This window comes from Lycorma delicatula, chromosome 5, assembly GCF_047948215.1.
Source record: "Lycorma delicatula isolate Av1 chromosome 5, ASM4794821v1, whole genome shotgun sequence".
Taxonomy (NCBI): domain Eukaryota; kingdom Metazoa; phylum Arthropoda; class Insecta; order Hemiptera; family Fulgoridae; genus Lycorma; species Lycorma delicatula.
In genome coordinates this window covers 179600795-179626748 of record NC_134459.1, presented here as the reverse complement: position 1 = coordinate 179626748, position 25954 = coordinate 179600795, and the positions used below count along the sequence as shown (strand labels likewise).

General features: G+C 34.2%; 2 protein-coding genes across 6 annotated transcripts in view; both read left to right on the top strand.

The window, feature by feature from the left end:
* Positions 1-6672, top strand: part of htk (AT-rich interaction domain hat-trick) — a 176261-nt gene extending 169589 nt beyond the window's left edge. For all 5 annotated transcript variants that reach the window (XM_075367666.1, XM_075367665.1, XM_075367664.1 and 2 more), the window contains one exon: positions 159-6672. In XM_075367666.1, coding sequence (XP_075223781.1) covers positions 159-259 — 101 coding nt within the window. In that variant the 3' untranslated portion in view covers positions 260-6672. The remainder of the gene's footprint in view (positions 1-158) is intronic.
* Positions 6673-14826: 8154 nt separating this feature from the next.
* LOC142325643 (adipocyte plasma membrane-associated protein Hemomucin-like) overlaps positions 14827-25954 on the top strand; it is a 71794-nt gene continuing 60666 nt past the window's right edge. The window contains exon 1 of the mRNA XM_075367659.1: positions 14827-15053. The gene's annotated coding sequence lies outside the window, so the exon portion shown is untranslated. The remainder of the gene's footprint in view (positions 15054-25954) is intronic.

Genomic DNA, 25954 nt, shown 5'->3' with positions numbered 1-25954 from the left:
TTGTGGTGTGGCGGTATGGGTTCATATACTGACACGCTGTGCTTGGTAATAAGTTTTGTTACATTGATTTTTATTCTATTTTTAATTGCAGAATGATAATCAGTTTTTGTCTGCTTTATGATATTCATTTGTTGATCATTGTTCCATTTTTTTTTCAGTATTCGTTCAGTTTAATAGAGTAAACGGATTTGGTGCATGTGAAAACATTAGCATAATCAATGTTTTAAATACTCTTGTGCTATTTTTGTTGATCAATTAATTAGTATTTTGTTTACAATAATGTATTTGTACTAGACATTTTTATTTTTTATACGATTGTGTTTTTAAAAGTAGTATTTATAATATTGTAATAAACTGTTCGATACATGTAGATGTAAATATTTTTATGGAAAAAAAATTTTTTTTAAAGTAATTAATTGTATGCAATTTAAACGTTTATGATATCGAGCGATAAAGGTTTTTTTTATGAAATAATATTATAAATCAGAATATATTTTGTGAAAAGAAGTGTGGTGACCGGTTAAGTGTAAATATATATTTCTTAATGATAAGTTTTTATACGTATCAAAGACTGCTTTACAGAAAGATTCATTTTACTGTTTTCATATTAATTTGATTTACACAGGTCAAAATAGTACTGTGACAGAGCACTGGCTCTGATCTGTATCCATATGTTTAGGTCAATTAAGATCTTTTAAGCAATAGATTATTTACTGATAGGTTGGTGTGACACTAATGCATCGATCCCTTGTGTATCATCACTTATAAAATGAGGTTTCCTCCCTTGTTGTTATACTTGTTGAGACTGAATCTTCAGTTCAGGGAATCACCTAAACTTAATATTTATCGCTCCAAAAAGTAAGAAATATAACTATTGAGTTTCATAATCTATAGAGGCAGAAATCAGCATTTTGCCGATATAACATAACCCATTACATATATTTAAATTTTAATAAGCAATGTTATGCGATGCATTATTATTTTTAATATCTGTTTTGAGGTTGTGAATATTTTATTTATTTGTTTTTTATATTTATTTTTATTCTTTGTTTCTTTCTTTCTTCATTAATTAGTTTTCTCCTTATTTATTTTTATTTAAATATATAATCACCAAAGTATGATGTGTGCAGACTGAATTTAATTTTTATCTGTGGTAAATTCTACATTCAAGAAATGCATTTAAAAAGTTTGTTTGCTTATTATAAGTAATAGATTAATACTAGAAATGTAAGTTTATTGAAGTAAAAAAGAACTTTACCCAAAATAAAATTACAGTAATCACGGAGAATTGAATCATGTATCTGTTTGCCCGATAAAATTCTTTCATAAAAAATTATATGAATAAAATTGAATTGTTGAAAAGTTATCTGAAAATTTATCATAATTTTGTTTTTGTACAAAACCTCAATTATATTTTTATTTTATTTTAACTGTCTTTCCCGCTTAACTATTGATTAGAAAGTGATGAAATTTGAAATCTGTATTCCTGATAGTTATAAGAAGTATAACATCCATTTCAAAGTAATATGTCAATATTTCTCAATATTCTAATTAAAATTGTGGCTGACATCTAAATTTTTAGTTTTAAGTAATTTTTTATATATTCTGTAGATTAAATCTATTTTTTGTGAAAAAATAGTTTAAAATGGCAATCTTGATATCGATTACAAAATCGCAAAACATCAACAACAAAAATGTGTGCTACCTTGAACAAGGCATTACCAGTCAGTTCTTTTTTGGAGTTTCTATATTATTTAGTATCTCAAATGAAATCTGTATTTATTATTTCTGTTATTGTTTTAGAAAAATGTTATTAAACCACACAGAAAATTTGTCATGGTTAAAATGAAAAAGTAATATTTTTTCTAGTTGTAATTGTGGTAAATTTCCATGTATCTTTTTTACTGTTTTAAATTTCCTTTAATTTTATTGGGCAAAACAGATCCACCTTCTATTATTTTGTTTAGTTAAGTGCATTTCAATATTTTGAAGTTAAAAGTGTAGCACAGTAATTAAAATTGTGAAACAGGCCTAATTTTTCTCCCCTTTTTGAAATTTTTCTTTTAACAAACATTACTACATTCCATTACTAAGTGTAGAGCTAAAATTATAAAATGTTTTCTATTTCTGTGAGTAAAATTTGAGTTTTACTTATCACAGATAGAAATGTAATTATTCATTGATGAATAATGAATTTTTTACAGTGAATGAATAATTTACCGGATTCTTTTTGTGCTATTCAGTACAATTTTATTGCAGGACATCATGTCATTTTTAGAAGCAGTAAAAGAATTAATTTATGTGTTTTAAGTGTAATAATTTTAACGATATAGCAGTTATTTAGAGTTACAGGAGTATATTTTGTTTTATAGTTCAAAACACTCCTGTTTCTTCAGTTTACTATAGTCCTCCATATCTTTATACGATAGATTTTAAATTCAGTAAAACTACATTATCCAAATTTGTTAGTGTTGTTCATTTGCACGCACACCTCATGTTAAGCTTAAGAAACAGACATTCATATTTAGCATTTAAATGGTATTTTATTTGTTTAGTTTTTTAGAACAAATTAAATACATCTGCTGTTACTTTCTAACAGCAGGTACATAATTATTACATGTTGGTTAACTTAACACTGCTTGAAATTGCTACTGAGGTAAATCCAAGAACAATAAGAAAAGGTATAAATTTTCATTTGCAGTATCTTCTATATGACTGATGTCATATGCCTATTTTTAAATTATATATATATATATATTAAATTCAAATTCAAATAATTCATTAATATATCGATCACTGTGCTAATGCTAATTAATATTAAATTAAATATATACTGTCAAAACATAGGAGATAGATAAATTAAACTTACCATATTGATTCAAAGAATCGATTTTTGTAGGATCCTGCATGTTTAGTTGTTAGTAAATTCTACAATTAACAAAATTATAAATAAATTTTGTTTTAATGTAATTACAGAATTTAATAATAACTGAAAATGTGGGATCCTGTGAAAATCAATTCTTGGAATTAATATTGTAGGGTCTAACTTACCTATTTACTGTGTTTTGGTGGTTTATATTTCATTTAATATTAAGTTTGACATAATAACTTTAACTGATAATAACTGTGTAAGAAAATTGTAGCGTCTTTTCACATTGCTTTTTGCATTTGATCTCTTTTGGATAGCGATTATTATTTTGTTTTATCATTATTGTACCATTTTCATGCCAAATACCTTTTATTGTTGCTCGTTTAAACAAACTATACATAAGTGGAGAAAGGAGCAGTCATAAGCAAAATATTTTGATTCATTTCAGTAAATTTTTATCTTTATTTTTCTTTGAATTTATAACAGATATTCTTTTATTGAAAAATTTGAAAATTCAATAATGATGGAAGAAAGATTTACTCAGTATCATAAATATATCCATCTTATTTAGAGATTCAGTTTTGATTATCTTTGCAATTCCTCTAACAATATCAAAGATTTTAATTCAAAGGGACATTATTAATTTTAACAAAATTTTGATAAGCTGCTAGAGACCAACCTACTTAAAATCTTAATTCATCTTAAAAATTTATTACCCTTTTCCAAGGATAAAATATTTTTCTGGCATTCATTATTTTGATAAACTTTCCAGTGATTATTAAACTCTGCATTGAAATTTTTCAAAACCAACCTCCCTCCTAACTACTCTGATTTCAATGAAGTGTGGTCTAACTTAGCTATAATATGGTTATTAACCGGCCTCTGTGGCATGAGTGGTAGCATCTCAGCCTTTCATACAGAGATCCCAGGTTTGAATCCCGGTCAGGCATGGCATTTTCACATGCTACTTGTCATTCATCTCATCCTCTGAAGCAATACCTAACAGTGGTCCGAGAGATTAAAAAAAAATTTTTTATTAATATCATCTCTCAAACTCCTGTACCAACAGTGGCAGATTCTCTATCATTAGACATAGTATTTCTACAGCAATCTAGTTATAACAATGAACCATAATTTATGAGAGTAGACAAAAGAAGAAATGAGGAAACACTGAAGGAGCTATCAAGATAATAAGAAGGGACAGGCACCATTTTCACAAACTCTGTAAGTTTATATGTAATAGTCACAAATATTAAATAGTAAAACTAAATAGTAATATATTTATAGTAGTATTTTTCAATTCACTTACAAGATCATTAAAATCAGAGAACTAAGTATATTACAATCGTTGATCTCGTATCTAGACTAAACTGTTCTACGTCAATATTTTACTATTAAAAACAGTGTTTTTTACCTGTATAGAAAATTTGACTGATTAGTATTGCATTCAGGAATTCTTTAATTGAAAAAACAAATCGCACAAGTCATAAAATTTTCAAAACAAAAATATCTGAGCCGATACATTATAACTTATATCAGATATTGAACTTATTACTAAACCTTTCTCCATTAAAAAAACTCAGAATTCAAGACATGAATATAACTAACAACATCCCATTAGCACACGGTATTGCCAATCCCTCCCCTCCTGAATATGTTTATGTTTCACTCTGTGCAGATTTATTATAGAGTATTCAAATTTTCAAGAATCTTTCTCTTTTTTTATAACATAGTAACTTTTAATATGATGAGCTGTAATTTAATCCAAACACAATAATAATAAAATGTTACTGAATGAATGTAAATACTAACATTTATCAGAAGCTGTTATTTTTGTTGAAATGTCTCCATCTGTAAAATTAAAGTGATAATATTGGTGATTTCAAGAGCAATTTTCCTTTTAGGGCAGTGGGAGACTCAAGGTGACATTGATTTTTATTTACAATAGAGCTGTATGAAATTAAATTAATGGTGTGTCGTAAAATGATAGAATAATATTGCCATATGATGTTTATGAAATATATATAAATCCAGTGTAATGTAAAAAATTTCTATTCATAGACTTAATCATCTGTAATATTCTACCTTATTAAAGAACATTTGTATGTGTGTGCATCCCCCTTAGTTGAGAACATGGTTACATGATCGAACATCCAAACTTGAGATATAAATTTTTATATAAAAATAAAATGGTGGACAGGGGGAGGAACAAAGGAGAAATTGCCATTTTTCCTAAGGATATTTTTTGTTTAATTTTACAAGTAGAATCTGAGAAAGTATAGCCAGCCCACCATTTTAGAAACATATCTCTCTCTCTCTCTCTCTCTCTCTCTCTCTCTCTCTCTCTCTCTCTCTCTCTCTGTGTGTGTGTGTGTGTGTGTGTGTTTTGCACTTAATTCACATAATACAGGTAAAGTACCTAAAGTATAATAAACTATCTAAAACACACAATACTTTAATTACATAAATATGTGTTTACTAATGAAATAAATAATGCAATCAATTAAGTACTGTAGTTCATAATTAGTACATTTTTTAACCAAGTAAAATATATTGTTAACTAATAATAATACTAGATGATTATTTTTTTATTTTTTGGTATATTTATTTTTTCCATCTGTCTATATTTTACATATGTAACATAAAATGTTGGACAATGGAAACATAAATTAATTTTTAATAAATATTCTTATGATATCAAAAACAAAAACATTAGGGTTATTATACTTTTTTGTGAAAGATATATTGTGTACTTTATGAAATTTTTTATTCTACTTACTATTATGGCTGTATAATAGTTTATATCTACATATATTGTTCTGAACTTGTAACACATATATATATTATACATATGTACTTAAATGTATATTATCAAGTGTTACAAGTTCAGAACAATGTATGTAGATATAAACTATTATCTGACACAGCCATAATAGTAAGTAGAATAAAAAAAATTCATAAAGTATATATATTAATACAAAAAATGTATATTGCCCAATTGTATCTTTGTTTGTTTATTTATTAATTTTTTTGACTGCTTCTAAACTTGATCCAAATTACATTTTTATTTTACAACCAGGATTTGGTAGAGAACTTGTTATCGATTATGTAGTTATTAACCTTCTGACCTAATTTTAGATACTTCAGTTCATTATTATGGGAGAAATTCTGAGCAGTAGAATATTTCTAGTACTAGATACTTTCAGTTTAACTATAATGGAATTTTTTAATTGATTTTATACAAAAAAGGACTGTGCCAAATTTGAAACATCACTACCACAGATAAATTCAGATGTTGAATTTATGCACTGAAATAAACCCAGACATCATATTACATGTATTCAATGAAAGTTTAATAAACAATTTAAATGATTATAAATCAAGATTGTAATTAGACATTCTGTAATGTTTAAAGAAGTCTGTTGGTAATGAAGCATCTGTATTGCTGTATTTATTTTATTTGTCATATAACGATATCATTGTTGTAATTTGTTATATTTTTGTGTAATTATTTTTACTTGATATGTTATCACAGATAATATCAAAATGATATATTGTTATTTTGTATATAGAAAAAGTATCATTGTATTATTAAAGTAATATATTGCGCTCAATTTGGAAAAATCAGCTAAAAAAGTTTAAAATTATATAATTTACCTGTTGTGATTTTGTAGATCGATTGTGAGTATGAATAAAATGCATAAATAACCGGTTTTAAATTAATTATAAATATTTGTAGTTATAATTCTGTTTTATTTATATTTATGTATATTCTGTGAGAATAAAGATTTTAAATTTTTGAATCTTTCTTTTTTTTCGTAGCGCAATTGTTTTTATTTTTAAGCAGCTATAACTGGTAGTTTACTATTAATTTTTTTCGACTATTTACACTTCTTTAAGTGAGATAAAACCAAATGGTCAGGCAGTATACCTCAGGGAGATTTTCGATAATAAATTACTGGTGATTAGTGATGCTGCTAGGGAGGTGAGTACTGGAGAAATGAAGAATAACCTTTCACCTTGCTCATTTAAATTGTTTGCAGTTCACTAGGAATGTTTTGACTGCTTAAATTCTTGATTTTGATCCCTGCTATCGGAGCTGTCTTTTTCATTGATACTCCTACTTCTAGCTTGTCTTCACCTTAATCTTTATTTTAGTGGTCTAATTATCTTTACTAAGTCAGCTCCAAACTTACTATTGTCTCATTTGGTTTGGCTTTGCCTTCATTGTAAGGGCTCAATCTCCTTTTTCCACTGTGACTATGCAGCCCGATGTAGATAGAGACGGCACAGTCCCGTTTTTGTGAGGAAGTTGTTTTCAAATAACCCTATTGTCAGACATTAATTTAACAAAAGTTTCAAGTTAAAATATTTGCTACTGAGAAGAGTACAGAATTTTAACCGTGACTAAATGATTTAACTAACAGATCAGAAATGTACATTTTAATTGTTATCATTGTAAAAAGTAAAAGTTATTCACATTTTTAAAAAAAAAGTGAATAACTTTTACTTTGGTAATTCCGACTACAACATGATGCGTGTCAGAAACCTGCCGTATAAAGACACTATCAAGTAACTTCCTGCTTACAATAGCGGACATACAGTTATGCCCTACACAAAACATTTTCTAGATATGAAAGCCTGGCTGGCAGATCACCCCTAATTACATATGGGTGCTGCAGTAGGACAACATCGAGGCTCTGTCTCTCTGCGATCTCACCTAACTCAACCTAGGCTACATAAGCACCCTGGGCATTTAGTTGACCAAATCTAACCATCTAAGGAATTAAAGTACAGCACAATGGCCCTTACATAACAGCCACACTCCCTACTAACAACTGGATGCTCATGATTCTTGTGCAACCTCTTACAGTTAGCACAGGCCAGAGCCTCGGACCTGTGCAAACAATCGTCATGTTTGTGACGATTTAATCCTGTGACCATATCTGCAACACTTGAAACATTTGTTGACATCCACGTACTCTTTTACTTGGCAGGACCCGAAATCGATAAATTGTCTGCGTGCAGACGTATTTTTGAAAGAGACCAAAACTTACCTCAAAGACTGTGATATTTCTGGGTATCACGCCTACCCGTTTTAAAGACCAACCTGCAGTCCTGCCGGAAGGTGGCTTCATCCAAATCAGTGTTCTGCTTCCTAATGAGGGACAAGTCCATCTTTGTCGGTCAGGTTATGGTCCATATCATACCCTACTCTAATTGCCTGAATAGTCTCTTTATCATCTGCTACTACAACTAATCCCTTACTGGTCTCTGATATTTCTGATTTTAAGACCCTTCCGGTCATCCCGAAGGACAACCTGGAGATCTATCCTGACACCCTTGAGCACTCTGCCTATTAACAGATGCAATGTCAGGTTTCTTAGAGGATTGGCTAGTTCTATGTCTGTCCCTGATCACCTCACCATACATAAGTTGCGCCGGGGCCGATTTCTGAGCTACAGTTATTCTTTAGGCCTTGAGGCAAGATTTTCAAAACCCTCAACAAGAACTGTGAAAGCCGTTCAGAAGAATTCGAGTCGAGGCAATAAGCTCCTCCTGGTAGCAGCACTAGTACATTTGGGGTATGCTAAATAGGAAGACAAGCCACCCAGTTCCGCCAAAACATCATGGGCCATAGGAACAGTGCTGCCAGGTCTGCATCTGGCTTGCAAAAACTCTTCAATGAATGGGTTCATACCCTCCTGGGTAGTTACCTCTATATCTATTTCTGAACTATCATTGTCAGGACTAGTGTTCGAGGAGGTCGAAGAATAAAGCTCCAGCCCTCTCCTCCGGCTAGGCTTCTTACCTACCTCACTAATATCTGTCATGGTTGCAGATGCCCTGACCTAACAGTATACAAAAAATGCTCGCTGCATTGCTTCTATTTAGAGATATTGGACTCAAACCCACAAGTGTGACAACTACGGGCAGCTGGAGACCTCCTGTCACTCTTTGCACCTCTTAACCGCTACTGGATCAAATGTGTGAAATCAAAGACCAACACACAGTTACAAATTATGACCCCCGCTCTAAAAGAGCATGAGCAGGACTAAGGGTAAAGGCCCTTTGGCTCGTAACAGGGACTTGCGACCAGAAGTCGTTGCCGTGATGAGGCGGGTGCTCAAACAAATCTACTGCCAAATCCTCTGAAAAGGGTACGAATCGTTCTAACAGTAAGGCCACAAAACTGTTGTAACAGTTTTCAGACAGCAAGATTGTGAAACTGAGGAAGGTACACACTCGACCACCAGTTCATAAATAGCACTGAAAAAGACTTTATACAACGCAAGCCTCTATTCGTGAAAAGAGACCAGAAGTTACGTGCATCATCACCATAGCCCATCCACGCGAACAAACTGCGGCTCATCCTCCCTCACTCTCCGGTCCAATTTTTCACCTAGCAGCTAAAATAATTAGGACTTTCTCAGGCTATTCTGTCCTCGTATGACTCCTTACTCCTAATAATATGGGTGACCATACGAGAGATGGAATCCCATGTTTCCACATTGTAAAGTTCTCTATTGTATTCTCTGGTGTGAGAAGACCCAGATGTCTGTAATTATGCCTCAAGGGTTCCCAACATAAACAGTGTATCACAATGAGTTCCTCGTCATCCAGGTCTCCGTAATATGGACACACGTTATTACCCACTCTCATAAACTTGTGGAAATATTGGCGGAACAGCCGTGCCCCGTCAGGAACTGTGTGAGCTCGTAATCGAGCTCACAAAATCCCCTCAGGACCCATGGCTTAACCTCGTTGATCAAGCGTCTAGTCCACGAACCGGTGGACGCTTCACTCCAACGGATCTGTCATCACTCTAACAAAAGGTCGTACGCCTCGCTTTTCTTCATACCTGAATAGGTTGCGCATCTCATTTTAGTCAGCAAGTCGACTGGTGGCGTACCTGCTATAACAAAGACTGTCTCAGCTGAGACAGTCCTGTATGCGGAGCACGCTCTCAGGGCTATACGCCTCTGAAAACCCTCCAATGTACGTACATTTCTCTTCGAACGCGTAGTTTTTCCACACAGGGATCCCATAAAGAATTATAGAGTTAACTACATGTACGTATATTTTACGCCTGGAAGATTTAGGGCTACCCACATTTGTGAGTAACCTACTCAGAGCCCGGATGGTCTTCTCTGCCTTTTGGCCGACAGGTGCAAAAAATGAGCGCCTACGGTCGATCCAGAAATCCAAGTATTTAGCTTTATTGTCCGGTACTATGGAGTGCCCCTTCACCTCGAATCGCATAGGGTCACGTCTTGGCTTCCAGCCAAGTCTATCGCTGTAGTTTTGCAGAGAGTTAAACTCAAAGCCTGCTTAGTCAACCACTCATCAACAATGACTATTGAACGGTTTGCTTTCGAGATAACATCTCTTTCACTCCTGGCAACTACTACGAGAGCTAAATCGTCGGCATATGCGACAGTTGAGACTCCTTCGGGATAAGTCAGACCAAGTACAATCTCATACACGAGATTCCACAGCGCTGGCCCAACAACAGAGCGCTGTGGAACCCTGCACTGTACATCGAAAGACATGTTGGTCTCCCGGATTGTACACCACCTTTCTGCACTGGAGATATCTCTGTAAAGTACGAGAAAATGCGCCATTTCTCTAGGGGTCTGAAGACAGACGCCCAACTAATGGAATTAAAAGCATTTTTAATGCTTTTGTCCAGGAATATCACAGCCGGAATACTCCTGGAACGCCGGGTCCTATTGGCAGCCCGTTCTGCCAAATCCATGATGTGTTTCGCAACGTTTATCACAGAACGACCTTGCCTGAAGCCGTACTGGATGTCGCTTAGACGGCCTCTTGCCTCGACTTCTTGCTGCAGCCTAGCCACAAGTAACCTTTCGAACAGCTTACAAAAGCTGTTCATCAGGCACAACGGTCGGTAAGTTGTCATTTCACCAGGACCACTAGGTTTCTCGATGAATGCTAATCTTCCACTCGTTTGGTATGTAATCGTGTAAGATCATATAATTCATGCTATTAAGGATATAGGAATCTGAGCAACCTCCGACGGGATCCCGTCCGGTCCGGACTTGTGTGAGGCTTCATACCTCGTGCAGCTCATGTATCTCGAACAACGACAGGTCGTTCCCAACTATCACCATTTTGGGGGATCAACCGCCCTCGAGAAAGAGGGTGCCGAACAACTCCAAGACCTGGGCAGCTGTGAGAGTGGGGAGACGGAGTCCAAAACGTCCCATAACTATTCTGAAGCCGTCCTCCCACACTTCGCGATCAATCTCCTGGCAGAGAGTCCTCCACGCATTTCTCTTGGCCTCCTTGATCGCAAATTTGTAGTTGCGCCGGCTGAACAGATACTCTTCTCATGCCATCTCAGCACAAATACTGTGACTGTGATGTGTGGCCGCTCACTGATATACCCTACGCTTGGCTTGACACCTACTACTCATCTCGCTCAACTGTAACCACCAGTAATGCAATTTTCTAAAACTGTGGACTACCTGAATAACACCTGCCGCTCAAACTCTTCAGCAACTACTTCCGTGAGAGCGCAGGGTGATGAAACCCCAATGAGGCTGACCGCAACCAATTCTCTCAACCTAGCACATCCAGACCTGGATACCCTCTTAAACAGCCGTTGTTGTCGGACTGCAACCGCAATTTCTATCAGAATGAGAGAATGATCGCTCAGACTTTCTTCTTCTAAGACTCTCCATAAGATCAGCGAGCCAACATGTGGGGAGCTGACGAATGTCAAATCAAGACATGATCTAGAGTCACCCCTCCAAAAGGTGGGATCATCGTTATTGATACATATCAAGTCCAACGAATAAAATCCCCAAGAAAATTACCGCGTGCGTTCCGCTGGATACCAGCAAAGGCAGGGAATTTAGCAAAGTCCCCCAAAATCAGGATCCTCCGACCTCGAAATGCTACAATGGAGTCAAATAGATGGTCCAAAAAATTCACGTAAGTCGGTGTTGGGGGAGTGGTAGCAGGAGAAAACCACCACATCCACCCAGACGTTTCCTAGACCACGCCCAGAATTGACCAGTGGTATACCAGCGACGGGGAAACCAATATGACCGGCGTCACATTCTGTGTCTGTAAGCCACCTGTCACCCACGACCGACTTATTTGGTTCGGAAATAGCAAGCATATCAGCTCCGTACTGGAGGGCCATCTGGACAAGCCCTGTTCAACGACCAGTGGTCCACCAAGGAACACAGCATGCAACTGGCCTTTTCCCTCACACTGCTTCATTCTATGCCCCGGCTTACCACAATTAAAGCTCAGGGCTGTGCGATCTATACAGGTGAAATTCGACCCCACGTGGCCAACTTCCCAACATTTGTAGCATCCCGAATAACAGCGCGTCACTGCACCCATTCGACTCGAACCCTGTTTCCGGTTAGCTTCTTGGCTGCCCGGTATGACATAATTAATGCAGCTTTTTGTGTGGATCCGAAGGCGGGACGAACAGAAGTCAGTCTAAACTCCTCCTCCCGGCCAAGGATGGCCCCAACACTTTCATTGACATCACTCTCCTCCGTCGAGGCATCGATATCACATAGGTGTACTATAGTACGGCGGTCAGCCCTCGATCGAAGGTTCACCTGAAAATCATCGACCTTGGTATGTAATTGTGACTTAAAGGTTTCTGCTACCTTAACGTTTTTCACCCTTATCATCTATGTGTTATTATCTCTACGCCTAAGTGACAAGACATCAGTGGCTTCGTTAACCGATACTCGGTCCTTCATCGACCTAATCAAGTCGGCATATGACTTGCCTGAAGACCTCACGACGAGTGTTTTGGTGTCTTGATGCAACGTACTGGAGTTGGTTTTGCTCCTAGCTACAGAATTATACCGCTTCGTCAGGAAAATTCTAATCAATTTTGTCCTGACCCTACAGAGGTAGCCCAAAAGTCTCCGGGATGAGTGTGCGACCTTGTCGCCAGAAAAATTGAAAACCGAGTCACCGCTTCATCGAAAACAAAGCGGTATGTCTTAAGGCAGTCAGCAATACAGACCCTATCTTCCTCTCTGGAGTCATGAAAACCCGTATATGTCGCGCCGCCAACCAGAGTCGATTCTTCGCCTAGGAGTACAGACCCATTCGTCTTCACGGATCACTTGTCCTCGCTTAGTCCTACCCTCTCGAAACAAGGAGGAAGCCAAGATGGTTACCAGAGAACGCCTTGACCAGTCCGGCCCGCCAAATCCACAAGAAGCAGCCGCTCATCGGTAGCAACCGACTCATCGATGACTTCTGTAGTGGCCAATAATTCCGAGGGCCAAGGCCGGGCGACCAAGTGAAGAAGTTCCTCGTCAGAGACGCTATTTTCCAATTTAACCGCCAAATCCGACTCTCGATACACCTCTGTTTGTGTTGCCGTTGTTATCTTATCGGTCGATGGAGATAGCTTGCGTAGGTCTCTAAATAAATTCCGAAGCCGGTATTGCGAGATGTCTATCGAGAAGCTTAATCTCAGGCTTCTTGCTGCGGTCTATATATAGACCTATATCATCAGAAAATACCTCCACCCTAGCTACGAGAGTCTCCAGAATGCTCCTCCTAATCTGAGGAAGCGATACGAAGGTGCTTGGTTGCGGGAGAAGCCCTCAACTCCGTTGTAGCAGTTACGGTCGAGCCAGCAACTCCTATCTCCATATTTAGGGATGATGTGGAGCTTCAGAGAGAGCGATCCGTCCTCACCGGCAACCGCTCCAGCTTCCTAGCGGGATGAAACGGATTCCCGTCCATCCTGTGGCTATACCGTACATCAGATCGATAGCGATCTGCACACTTTTGTCGCTACCAGTGTATTCGGGGCCCAAAAACAAGCTCTAAAACACCCCACACGCCCGTATAAAAAAAAATTCAATATAATAGCATTTTACATCTCAGATAAAACCGCAATTAAACTGTCCTCAGTGCCAATCCTTTTCATAAAGCCGTATTGCCATGATGTTTAATAATGTTTTATCAGTTTGTTGCTTGTTTTTCCTTCATTAGTCGCTCAAGCAAGTAGTCGAAAACCAGCAGGAAGCTGATAATTAGAATCACTTTTGCCTATTAGGAAAATTTTAACTAGCAAATCGTGATGAACTAATCATAGAACAGTCTATCAAATGGTAATCAGCCACAAAGCATTCACTATCCCTAGGATATACTGGTCAACAGTGCCATAGGTGTCAACAGTGACACCTTCAAAACTGTTCGGTTCATTTCACTGGAATTTGTAGCAGGAAGAAGAGTTCTGGGCAAGGATTTAATGTTTTACATTAAAAAATCAAGTGCTGTTTAATGACCATGCCAAATCAAAATAATTTCAAATCATTTTTTAGAATTTTTTAACTCTGAGCGTTGAAATTATTCTTTTAATGAATGTGAAGCTCATTTTCATTTGTCTAATGTAGTGATACAAAAAAATGTTGCTTACTGGTCTAATACCGAAGAAGCTTCATATGCGTTCTACATTCCATGTAGAATTAATTGTATACCGCATTTTTTATAATTATTTAAATATAAATTTTCTTTTTTTATATAAACCCATAGGGAATTGAATGTATTTTCAGTACTTATTTTAACTCTCAATTTTTATGTGTACGAAGAATATTACGAAAAACGCCGTATTACCAAAACAACAATATTAAACAAATATATTATAAAATGTTCAATATTATTATTATTATTGAGCAATATTAACTAAATGTAGATAATGAATAGCATGTATTCTTGTTATTTTTTAGGAGCACTATAGAACAAAACCACCAGCAAGCTCTGTAAATTTTAATTTAAGAGCCAATTTGTAAGGCATTATTTTTTTATACTACTAAAAAAAACAGTATTTAAGATATATTTAAATTCGTTCATTTTGAAAAGTCATGTTCCCTTGACCTACACCATACTATAGAATTTAGGTCATGCTGTTCGTCTGTTACAAACGTGCATTAAGATTCGCTCGTATGCCTACCACAGGCGACCTGTAATAGGTATTCCGTATGGCAATGACCGTGCATTTACGGTTACAAATACTGAGTGTTGTGGTTAAGTTTTTTTTTTACAATTTTGTTAATTGTTTTGGTTTTTTAAAGTTATCTTTAGTCTATTAAGTAAACAATTTATTTTACATTTAAAATATTAAGGAAAATCTAAGATAACCAAAACATTTTCAAATACTTTAGTAAGTTTATGTAATTATTGGATTGTTATATGTTTATGTTGTATTCATTCTTTGTATATGATGTTTATGTTAATATGAATTATGCCTTGTACCATACGTATACTTGCTTTTTGACAGTGTGGCGTAGATGACTACCGTTTTTCTACGGTCTAAATTTTTTTTTGTATTAACTAAAGAAATTTACGGGGCTCAAGAATTTACTCTAGTTAAATTTTGTAGTTATTTTTTTAAAGCGAAATCAAGTAATTGATTTAAGTGCAGTGTCAGATTAATATTTTTTGAACGTTTCGATTTTAGATTTTTTGAGAAAGATATTACCAGTCACTTAATATTGGTCGGTTCGTGTAGCAATCTGTATGCAGGCTTTTTTCGCTTAGGCCTGAGTTTAATTTGTACTAATATATAAACGGCTTTAAATAATATTATCTCCCCATTAATGTAAAATGAAATCTGTTGTTAGAATTTACTTAGTTATCATGATTATGATACGTTATTATACTAATTCGGTTAACTATTTTATAATAGGGAGTCTGCCATTAACTCTGAAAGAGCCCATTAAAGATAGATTACAAATATTTTCGAAGTTTAATCCCTCAAAAATTGATTAACTTTTGTAAAATGATGGTAATTTATATTTATGGTTATCACTCTGGCTTATTAAAACAAAGAAAATATATTCTCAACATTAGTTAACACTTAACAATTAAAAATACTTTTCATGGTGTGGGTAAATTTTGTTACTTGAAATACATGAACATGTAGAGTTGTAGACTACCTTGAATTCCCCTACTGTAATACCTTTAGTGGATTTTTTAGTTTTAGTTGTTGAGTGAGGAATGACAGCATACACAGACTTACTGAATATTGTTATAGAATTAAATTAATTCCTTATCTAACTTTAATTGAATTGAAGTTATGAATTTTCATGATGTGGTTCTTTCTTTGGAAATAATAGAGGTGGTTTCATTTTCCCTTACTCCATCAGGTTCTCCAAGTTCTTGGACTACTTGAATTTACTGTGGGCATAACTTGAGTTTTTGGTTTCTGTTGTATCAATGATACAATATACATATGATAAGAAAATACCTTGGTAAATTTAGATGGTCGAGTTGTACCCTTGTGAACAACCGACTGGAAGCTCAGACTTTCAAGAAAGTTTTCTGAATCACTTTCCTGGAAAATGTCAAAGTGACTGATGAATGTTGTACAAACTTTCATCATTTTACAGTGACAGCTGACCACTACTTTTGCTATCAGCTAAATTTCCTGTTTCAAAAATTTAGACAAGAAAAATAAAATTTATTTTTGAACTGCTTTTTTTGAAAAATTATAAAAAAAGTCTGGCATTCAGAATAAGACTGAGTGGTTAAATAACATTCCACAATAAATACAAGCTTGTGAGAATGGCATGCTTGTTTAAAGTTGCAAATTTCTGACAGACTGACAAACAACAGGGTCACATGAACTATCTGTTTTGATCTTTTTTAGTACAGTTTCAAAAAAATATCTCTATTGTCTGTAGTCCTGTGACAACTTAAGTCTAAATTGGAATCAATTTGGGATTGTATAACTTTATAAGCATAATGTATAATGTATCAACGTGTGTTACACAAACACATTCATTACTTAAATTGTATAAGCTGAAAGATGCGTTTCACAAGAACAAAGAAGACAAGATTAAATTAAAGAGCTGGTATTTTATCGCATTAAAAATAATATATTTAATGCAAGTAAGTAAATTTCATAATAAAAAGAAATATGGTCCAAATAAATCTTGAGTCCTAGCAAAACTGTAAAGTACTTCTCCTTATGAACCTGCTATTTTCTAAAAACCTATTGTATCTCAGGGAATAGCATCTTGGAAACTGAAGTAGACTAAAAACTTAGGCCACATTAGAGAAACATTCAGAAAATGCCATGTGAATTTTATTTTTTGGTACTAACAGTTAATGTCACTAAAATAAAAAAAATATTGCACAGTGTATAATAAATAAGAAAAGATTTCTTAGATATATGTTGATTAAAAATGTAATCTGTTAATAATAGTAATAATTTACTGTAATCCAAAACTGTATATAAAATATCCACAATAACAAAACAGACACTGGTACACAACAATCTAGAACATATAAATTAAATTATAGTGGGTATACATCATATAAGTTAAATCGAGCAGATTGGATGCACATTCAACCATAAATATGAAGAAAACGTGCAAGCACTCTACACTCAATCAGAATCGACTTTCATATCATATACCGTTTAATTAAAATAAAATACATACATGTTTGGTAAAATTATAATTATGATAAATTATTATTTACGACAGAACAAATTTTAACAGAACTGAGCCTGCTTATCAGCAAATGTTGTGCTGTATGATTTCATATAGTTTGACGCATTTTGTTTCATATAGGTATGATATCGCAATGTACACCTTTGAACATGTGGAAAATAAATATAGATAATACAATTTTTTTTATTATCTTCTGTCATGATATACTACTCATAATTAAATAACATGTTGATTTAATTGCTGTAAATTACAACGCAATATATTAAAAGTAAAACAGTCATTTACAAAATATTTTTTGTAAATGACTAATTAATGAAAATAATATTATTTAATAATGTAATAAGTAAATTAAAGGTATGAAAGATTCCATTAAAAAGTCAAAATTTTATTTTATTTGACATCAAAGTTTGTAATTTTAAGTCGCTTTTTCTTCAAGACCATTTTTCATAAATTTTATTATGAAACTGAAAGATTCTCCCAAAACTTGAGTTGATTATTCCCAATAAATCACCAAGAAAGAACCTTAATGTTCTACTTTTTATCACGTGGCACAGTTTTCAGTTTTGTTTGTTGTGTGGGCTTAGAAAGCACAGAAGATTTTGTCATTTTGGAAGTTAAAAAATTTGCTTCTATATAAACTTTACCCATTGATGTCATTTTATATTTAATACTGTGACTTACTCTAATACTTGTGAACTATTTTGACCGTGTTTTGTAAATATCGCCTAGAATTTCAACAGTCCAGTTTGTAGGTTCATGAGTAATCTCTCCAAACAGAGAAGTGTGTTAGATCCATAGCAAGAACCTGTGAGGCGTTGCTTACTGTTTGGCTTCAATAAAATCTGAGAAGTTGTGCAATTTATTATCCATTTGTTACACTGACAACTCTACTGTAAACAAACAGGTCGGGTCAATGTTTTAGAACAATTTCTGCAACAACTATGTCACCTGAGACATGTGTTATTTACCATGTAAATAAAAAAAGAGACTGAATTTTGTTCTGTGCCAAAGAGTTATCAAGCCACATAATTATTTGTTTAATGTCTTTTAAACAGCATGAACTGGTAAAAACAGTTAATAAATTCACCCTTTTTCCAGCCAAAAGTATCTTCAAATACCATACAGTTGAAAAAGGCTTAAGAGTACTTTTGCTTTTTCCATATGAGAACAATGCTTTCATTGTGTACACATATTCTGTGAGTAACTTTTGCCAATTTAAACGTTTTGGGTCTTTGTAGCATTACATTACTGGGGTATTCCATTTCATTTCAAAAAATTTTATTGCATCACCATTTTTGATTTTGATGATATTTGGTGTATGCTATCCATCTTGTAGTGGCAAAAAAATATTTTTTTTTGTATTTTTAAAATCATTTTTCTTGAGTGACTATTTTCTAGCTTGCCAACAGGTAAAAACAGCCATTTTTGTCACTTTTTCAATGAGGTATAGCATTCTTGTTTTACATCATATAGAGGTCAAAATCGGCATTTTGGAAAGAGAAAAGATGGAACTGCATCTTAGTGTACTCAAAATTCATTTTGTTACATAACCAAATCTTATGTTTACTGAAGTTACATTTACAAATTATTGTTTTTTTAAATTATGGGCCCAAAATAAATAATGAAGGACTTATGGTGACAGGCCTGTTTTTTACCTTTTAGCTCTTAGGTACTAGTTGTATTTATAAAAAAAATTGGACTGTTTACTGAGTGTCCATTAAAAACAAGTCTCCAAATCATATGATTTTGAAAATGTCTCATTTTTGGGACCTAAAAACCACATGTGGGACAGGTGACAAAAATCTGAAATTTTTAGAACAGTAAGTACTTTTTATGTACTTTAAAATCATACATTTATTTTGTTACTCAAAGGGGTTGACAAGTAATGAAGCCATCAAAGTTGCTAAAAACACGGTTTCTTCTAACTATGAACAATGTATCCAAAATAGTCACATCATGTATTTTTTAAGATAATATTATAGGCCTACTATATAAAATATTTTGATATGCCTATAATGAGATTATATTCTAGGTAGTTTGTTACTTAAAGTATGACTCATACACACACATGTTCAAACACGAAGGTGAATAGACATGCATGGACATGAATGTTTTTGTAATCTTGAATGTAAATATTATAGAAGGATCAGTTACTGTTTTGATTTCAATGTGTTAGGTTGTATTGTTACTAGTGTTAATACTGTGGATTTTTCTTTATACATCTGTAGTTTCCCCACCCCCTTGGAATTAGACATCCAATTAAGCATAAACTCAGCTTCAGGGAGGGGTGCCTTCGCCTCAAACTACTTCAGAAGAACGCAAGGCCCTACCTGGGCAATTGGGACATCATCTTTTTGCATGCCATGCTTCAAATGAGGAGTTCCCAAAGGGAACTCCCTACTGGGACTCCAGTATTGACGCCTCATCTCTAGTGGGGAACCCCCAAAGGGATCTCCCACCAGGACTACAATCTTATATTCCCCCAGTGGGATCTTAAAGGAGTCCCCACCTGATCATTGAAGATGGAAGACTGATGACTCCCACTCCTCCCGGGTGGAGCTGTCGCTCAAAGATACCATAATGTTACTGTGAAGACGCAGATCCAAGATCTGTCTTACATGCATCATCCCTGCCAGATAGATCACAGGTAGTCGATTGCTCAACAAGGACCTGACCCACCCTCAGTCTACCGGCCTGAGCCAGGTCCTGAATCCACGGAGTTCTCTGGGACATCATAGCGTTTTGAGGGTTGACAACCCTCAAAACGACCACCATATCAATAACCCAAACATCCAACATTCAACACCTTCCAATTCTGTAGCATCTTCTGCCAGGGCTGAAGATTGGAAGATGTCTTCAGGCCAGCCACTCGAGGTCTGCGTTGGTGGCCCCATCATCGATTGCCTGCCCTAGATCCTCACCCGTCCAAACCATGTTCTGCAGCAGGCCTCCGTTCAGTGTCTGTGAGGCCACATCCATGATGATGAAGTAAGTCTATGTGGCCTCATCCACCATGTCCAGTTGTGCAGGCTGCCTTGCCTGACCTCACAATTGTATCGTCAAGCATATCTTTAAACATTTCCACCATGCAGGCAATTCCTTCCATATTGTGGGAGCACTCCTTTATTTCCAGCTTAGTGGTCGCATTTTGACGAACAAGTAAGCTCCGTTTTTTGACATACCAGAATAAAACAGGGTAAACACCAAACACTTCATTTCCTTATTTCCAAAGGTCTGCACTTTCACCACCCTCCTGTTTTGCTTCTCCTGGCCCCTCCTCTTCCATACAGGTGACAGAACCACGTTTGTGATTGGAGGCATCCTCCCAGGACGACAAGGAACTCTTACTGCCAGCCTTATATTTTTTCTTCTATGTTGTTGGGGTGGGAAAGCCGCAGCCTGCGTTTCCCCACCTTCCTCGAAAGTCTTGGTTCGTTGTCCTCAATCACGTTTGTGATTGGAGGCATCCTCCCAGGACGACAAGGAACTCTTACTGCCAGCCTTATATTTTTTCTTCTATGTTGTTGGGGTGGGAAAGCCGCAGCCTGCGTTTCCCCACCGTCCTCGAAAGTCTTGGTTCGTTGTCCTCAGTGTCGTTACCCAATTTTGTTGGTTGTGCTTCTCCCTTCTTCTACACATTGAATCTCTACTATTGGCAGATCTCCGCTAGGCTTTTACAGCCACTTCTATTCAAGCGGATTTCCCACACCTGAACACATGAAGCATCCTCCTGGGGTCCATCGTCCCACTACCAGAGAAAATCCTTCCTCATCAGGTCAAATCGCACTCTCTAACCTTAGAGTAGATCATGTTTCCAACAACAAAAGCAAATTAAAAGAAACCAAAAATAAAAACGAAAATCAACAGTAATTAATTGCAAAAAACAATTAAGTCGATACACATCGATGTAAATAAGTAAACAAATCCAACAGTTGTTAAGGTCTTTTTACCGTAGGCTAGTCTATTAAAAATAAATGTACTACTAAATAAACGTTCTACAAAATTCAGTTTAACCTAAACTAAACGTGTTGCAACAAAAAAAAGATATCTCAACAAAACTACTAAAAACATCACCAAACAATTAAAAATGAACAACAAAACAAAAACATAACAGAACTATCAACAAAAACACTTGTTTGTAAAGTAATTTTATTAGGGGTGAACTTCTACTTTTCTGTGGTATCTTTTATTTCTAAATTTATTAATTAGAGAAATTTTTATTTTAGCTGTAGAGAAACTGGGATAAGACAAAGTGAGGTGCAATTGGTAGTTTTATATAATTGTATTGTTATTGTAAGAACCCTTGTGTTTTATAAAAACAGATTATGGAGTGTTCAATTGACATTCACACTGAAACAGTATGTTACAAATTGACTTACAATAGATCTTCAGTACTGCACAATATTTTAGAGTTTACTGAACAGCAAATAACATGTCATCATATCTTTAACAATTACATGTAGTGAAACAAAAAATATCTGTACTTATCATAAAACTGAATATTTAGATAAGCATTTTCATATTAATGGAAAATTTTACTCTGACCCATTTAGCTGTCGCACTAAGCCACTTAAGAAATCTCTTCGAGAAATATCTTTGACACTTTAAACAAGCAATCCAAATTTAAAATTAATTCCAGGTAGAGCACTGTACACAAAATGTTTAAACAAAATACAAAAACCACAAGATGATAACAGAAAGTAAACCGAAGTGTCAAGACATATTTGAGCTTAAACATGTTACAATCAAGTTTATATTGTTATAAAGTTTGTTTAAGTGAATAAAGCTTGTTCAGCACTTACCAAAATGAAAAACTCATGTTATCTGCTCTTAAAATGAAATTTGAAATTTCCTTTTCAACCGTGGTATGTGATATAGAAAGTGAAACGTGCGTGCTGTCACTGTGTGAAAAATGTCCAGGCACTAATGAAGTGCTCAGATTATGTTGATATGATTTTTTTGATTCTGAAATTATCTTCAAACAGTGGGTATCTGTTTACCATTGTGAACTAACTACTCAAATTCTTCCATCTCAAGAGTACTTTGATGAACTTACTGAAAATTTAAATAATCTAAAAATGCATAATTTTGTTGCAAAGAAACAGGCTAATTCCTCAGCATTAAAAAGGAAAATTTGTTGGAGGGTGAATGTATTGTAATGGGAGAAGACTTCTCTCAAAATTTTCCTTTTGTGATACAGGATGAAGTCCAGTCGTATCACTGGTCAAAAACTTATGTTACAATTCATCCATTTCTCATATATCTTAAAAAAGAAGGAAAATTACAAAGCCAAAGCTACCATGTGATTAGTGAGTACTTGAAGCACAATACTACATTGTTCTGCTTCCAAAAGGAAGTTATAAGTAAAGTAAAAACACTGCTACCACAAGTTAAACAATTTTTGTTATTTCTCTGATGGCTCTCAGCCCAGTATAAAAACAAACAAATTTTCATAAATATGTGCTACCATCAAGAAGATTTTGAAATCCCACCTGAATGGGATTTTTTTTGCCTCATATCATGGAAAAAAGGACCATGTGGTAGTGTTTGTGGAACTTTGAGAAGGACTATGACTAAAGCAAGCCTTCGAAAGATAGTCAACAATCAAATTGTTACACCTTCTGAAATGTACAATTATTGCAAAGACAATATTAAAAATATAACATTTATTTTCTGCTCTAATAAAGATGTTCAAGAGACTGAAGAATACCTCAGTTCTTATTATCATATAATTACAACAGTCCCAGAAACAAGAACCTTTCACAGTTATGTTCCAACAAGTCAGAAATGTATTCTGAAAGTCTGGAGACCTCTGAATAAGAAACATTTATATTAGTATTTGTTCACAAGGGCATTAGAGTTTCTGATTAATGTATAGGTTTACCAAAACCAAAAGTAAAAATTATGTATGCTGCGTGTATAATGGAAAGTGGTTAGGCAAAGTCATTGGAGTCAAAATACACAAAAATGAAGAAGAATATCGAATACACTTTTTCCATCCGTAGAGTTCTGGTACTTTGTTCAAGAAATCATTGGGATATAATCAGACACGGATTCAACTGGAAAATATTTTAGATTCTCTTGCCTGCAGAGCTTTTTCTTTTAACTACTGGAAGAGGACACATTACACCAAAGTTGTACCCAATAACAAAATGGCAGGAGCACTAAATTATGTTATTTAAGTTTCTTATCAAAAAGTGCAAAATTTACTCATAACTTCCATTAGCAGGAGTAAAATTAAGTAAACGTGAATTGAACAACTTGTTAAAGTATTCAAATTGTTTATCATTTTGTAATTATTATTCATCATTTTGTAATTGACTATTTATTAATTATCAATTTATTCATTCTATTGAGTTTAGTTGTAATTTTTATAATCTGAAAAAATACATAACATCAGTATTTTTGGATATGTTGTTTACGGTTAGAAGGAACGATGCTTTAGCGGTTTTGTTGGCTTCATTACTTGTAACCTCTTGAGTAACAAAATAAATTTTATATGGGTTTAAAGTACATAAAAATTACTTTCTACTGTAAACATTTCAGATTTTTGCCACCTGTCCCACATGTGGTTTTTGGATCCAAAAAATGAGATATTTTAAAAATCTTACGATTTGGCAGCCGTTTTTTTAGTGAAGGATTTTGTTAACAGTCCAATTTTTTTTTATGAGTACTACTATTACCTACCTACGAGTTAAAAGGTCAAAAACAGGTGTGTTACACTAAGTCTTTCATTATTTATTTTTGGCTCAAAATTTTAAAAAATAACAATTTGTAAACATAACTTCAGTAAGCATTACAATTTTTGGTTATGTAAAAAATGAATTTTGAGTACTTGAAGATGAAGTTCCTTCTTTATTCTTTCCAAAACGCCCTTTTTGACCTCTGTACAATGTAAAATAAGAATGCTACAGCTCATGAAAAAGTGATGAAAATGGCTGTTTTTACCTGTTGGTGAGTTAAATTATCTTCTATTACTCAAGAAAAAAAAATTTAAGTATAAAACTATTCTTTGCCCACTACAAGGTGGGTAATTATCACATACCAAATATCATCAATATCAAAAACAGTGATACACTGATGATCATTTGTTGAATTAAAATGGAATACCCTTCTCTACCTTCTCTTTGTCTGTACAGTATATTATAGACATATTATATTATTGTCTATACAATATATATTACAGTTTTTATTTACTTCATTTTCTTTTTCTTTGATGAACATTTCGCTAGACAGTTTTGCTGTGAGTGGCTTTGCCACTTATTGCATAGACCCTCTGTAAATTTTCTTTTGTTGAGTTTTATCATGCAATTTAAATTCTTCACGTACTTCACACCCATCACCTCTGAGATATACAATTTATATATTCATTGTTTTTTCAACTCTATGATATTTTTTGTAAGAACACTTACTTTGAAGATATTTGGATATGAAATCTTTTTGCATTGATGTAAAGGACAAATAACCTGCTATATGTAACTGATTTGGTGCACGGTCTTCTACAACATGAGAAAGAAATTGAAGATTGAAAAGAATTGAACTGATGTCGAATCTGTTCATGTCTGTTTGATTGTAGGGTTCTTTGAAGCCTCTGTTATGTTTTGGAGAAACTAAAGAGTTTTTGGTACATTTTAAGGCAGAACAAAGAATTCTGTAATTACTCTTTTGACACCCAAGTATAGTTAAGAAAAATGTTTTACATGTATGAAATGTATTTTGTTGTCATCAATTAACTATATTTAAGATTATTTATTACTAGCCTCTCGCTTGCTTCACAACTGAATTGTTTAAGACACAGATGTTATCAGTCAATAGGAGAGAATTTTTTTAAGCAAAATAGCCATATCTCATGCTGTTGCGGTCAGATTGGGTAAGCGTACATCGAAGGAAGTAACATAGTTAAAAACCAACAAATTGAGTGCTTTTGTGGCCAGGGAACTCCTCCGACCTGAATCCCATTGAAAATTTATGGGCTGTACTAAAATGAAGACTTGGGAAATGAATTTTAGTACAAAAACTGACCTTATTAGTTCAGCGATACAGGTTTTGTTTCAAGATGAAGCAGTCAAAAATCATTCTTCTATCTTAGTGGAATCAATGCCAAAGAGAATTAATGAGATAATCAAAAACAAAGTAGGACACAAACTATTCTATTTGAGTAAGTTTGACTTTTTTTTTTAAATAAAATTTTCTCTTAAAAATACTGTGTTCGTATTAATTTGTTCGCCACTAAATATGTATAATTTAATTAGAGTTTTTAATTTATTTATTATAATAGTAAAAAAATCTGTCCTGAAGAAGCAGAGATCTTTGCAAAAGTACTTAATGGAGACGCAAAAAAAGAAAAACCAGTAACTGATAAAATGTTTTTATTCATTTTAATTAAAAAATATATTTTGCTGCTAGGGTGCAATTTATTATGCTATTTATTAATGTTGTACACATATATATATTTTTTCAAAAGTTTCTGTTAGGATTTTGTGTCTCTAATCATTAAATTAATTTTTTTTCATTTATTTTAGTCACTAGGTTTTTGGATTACTATTTTCCAAAAATATCCCTGTATTTATATAGAGGTTAAACTTTAATAATTCTTTTCCGATGC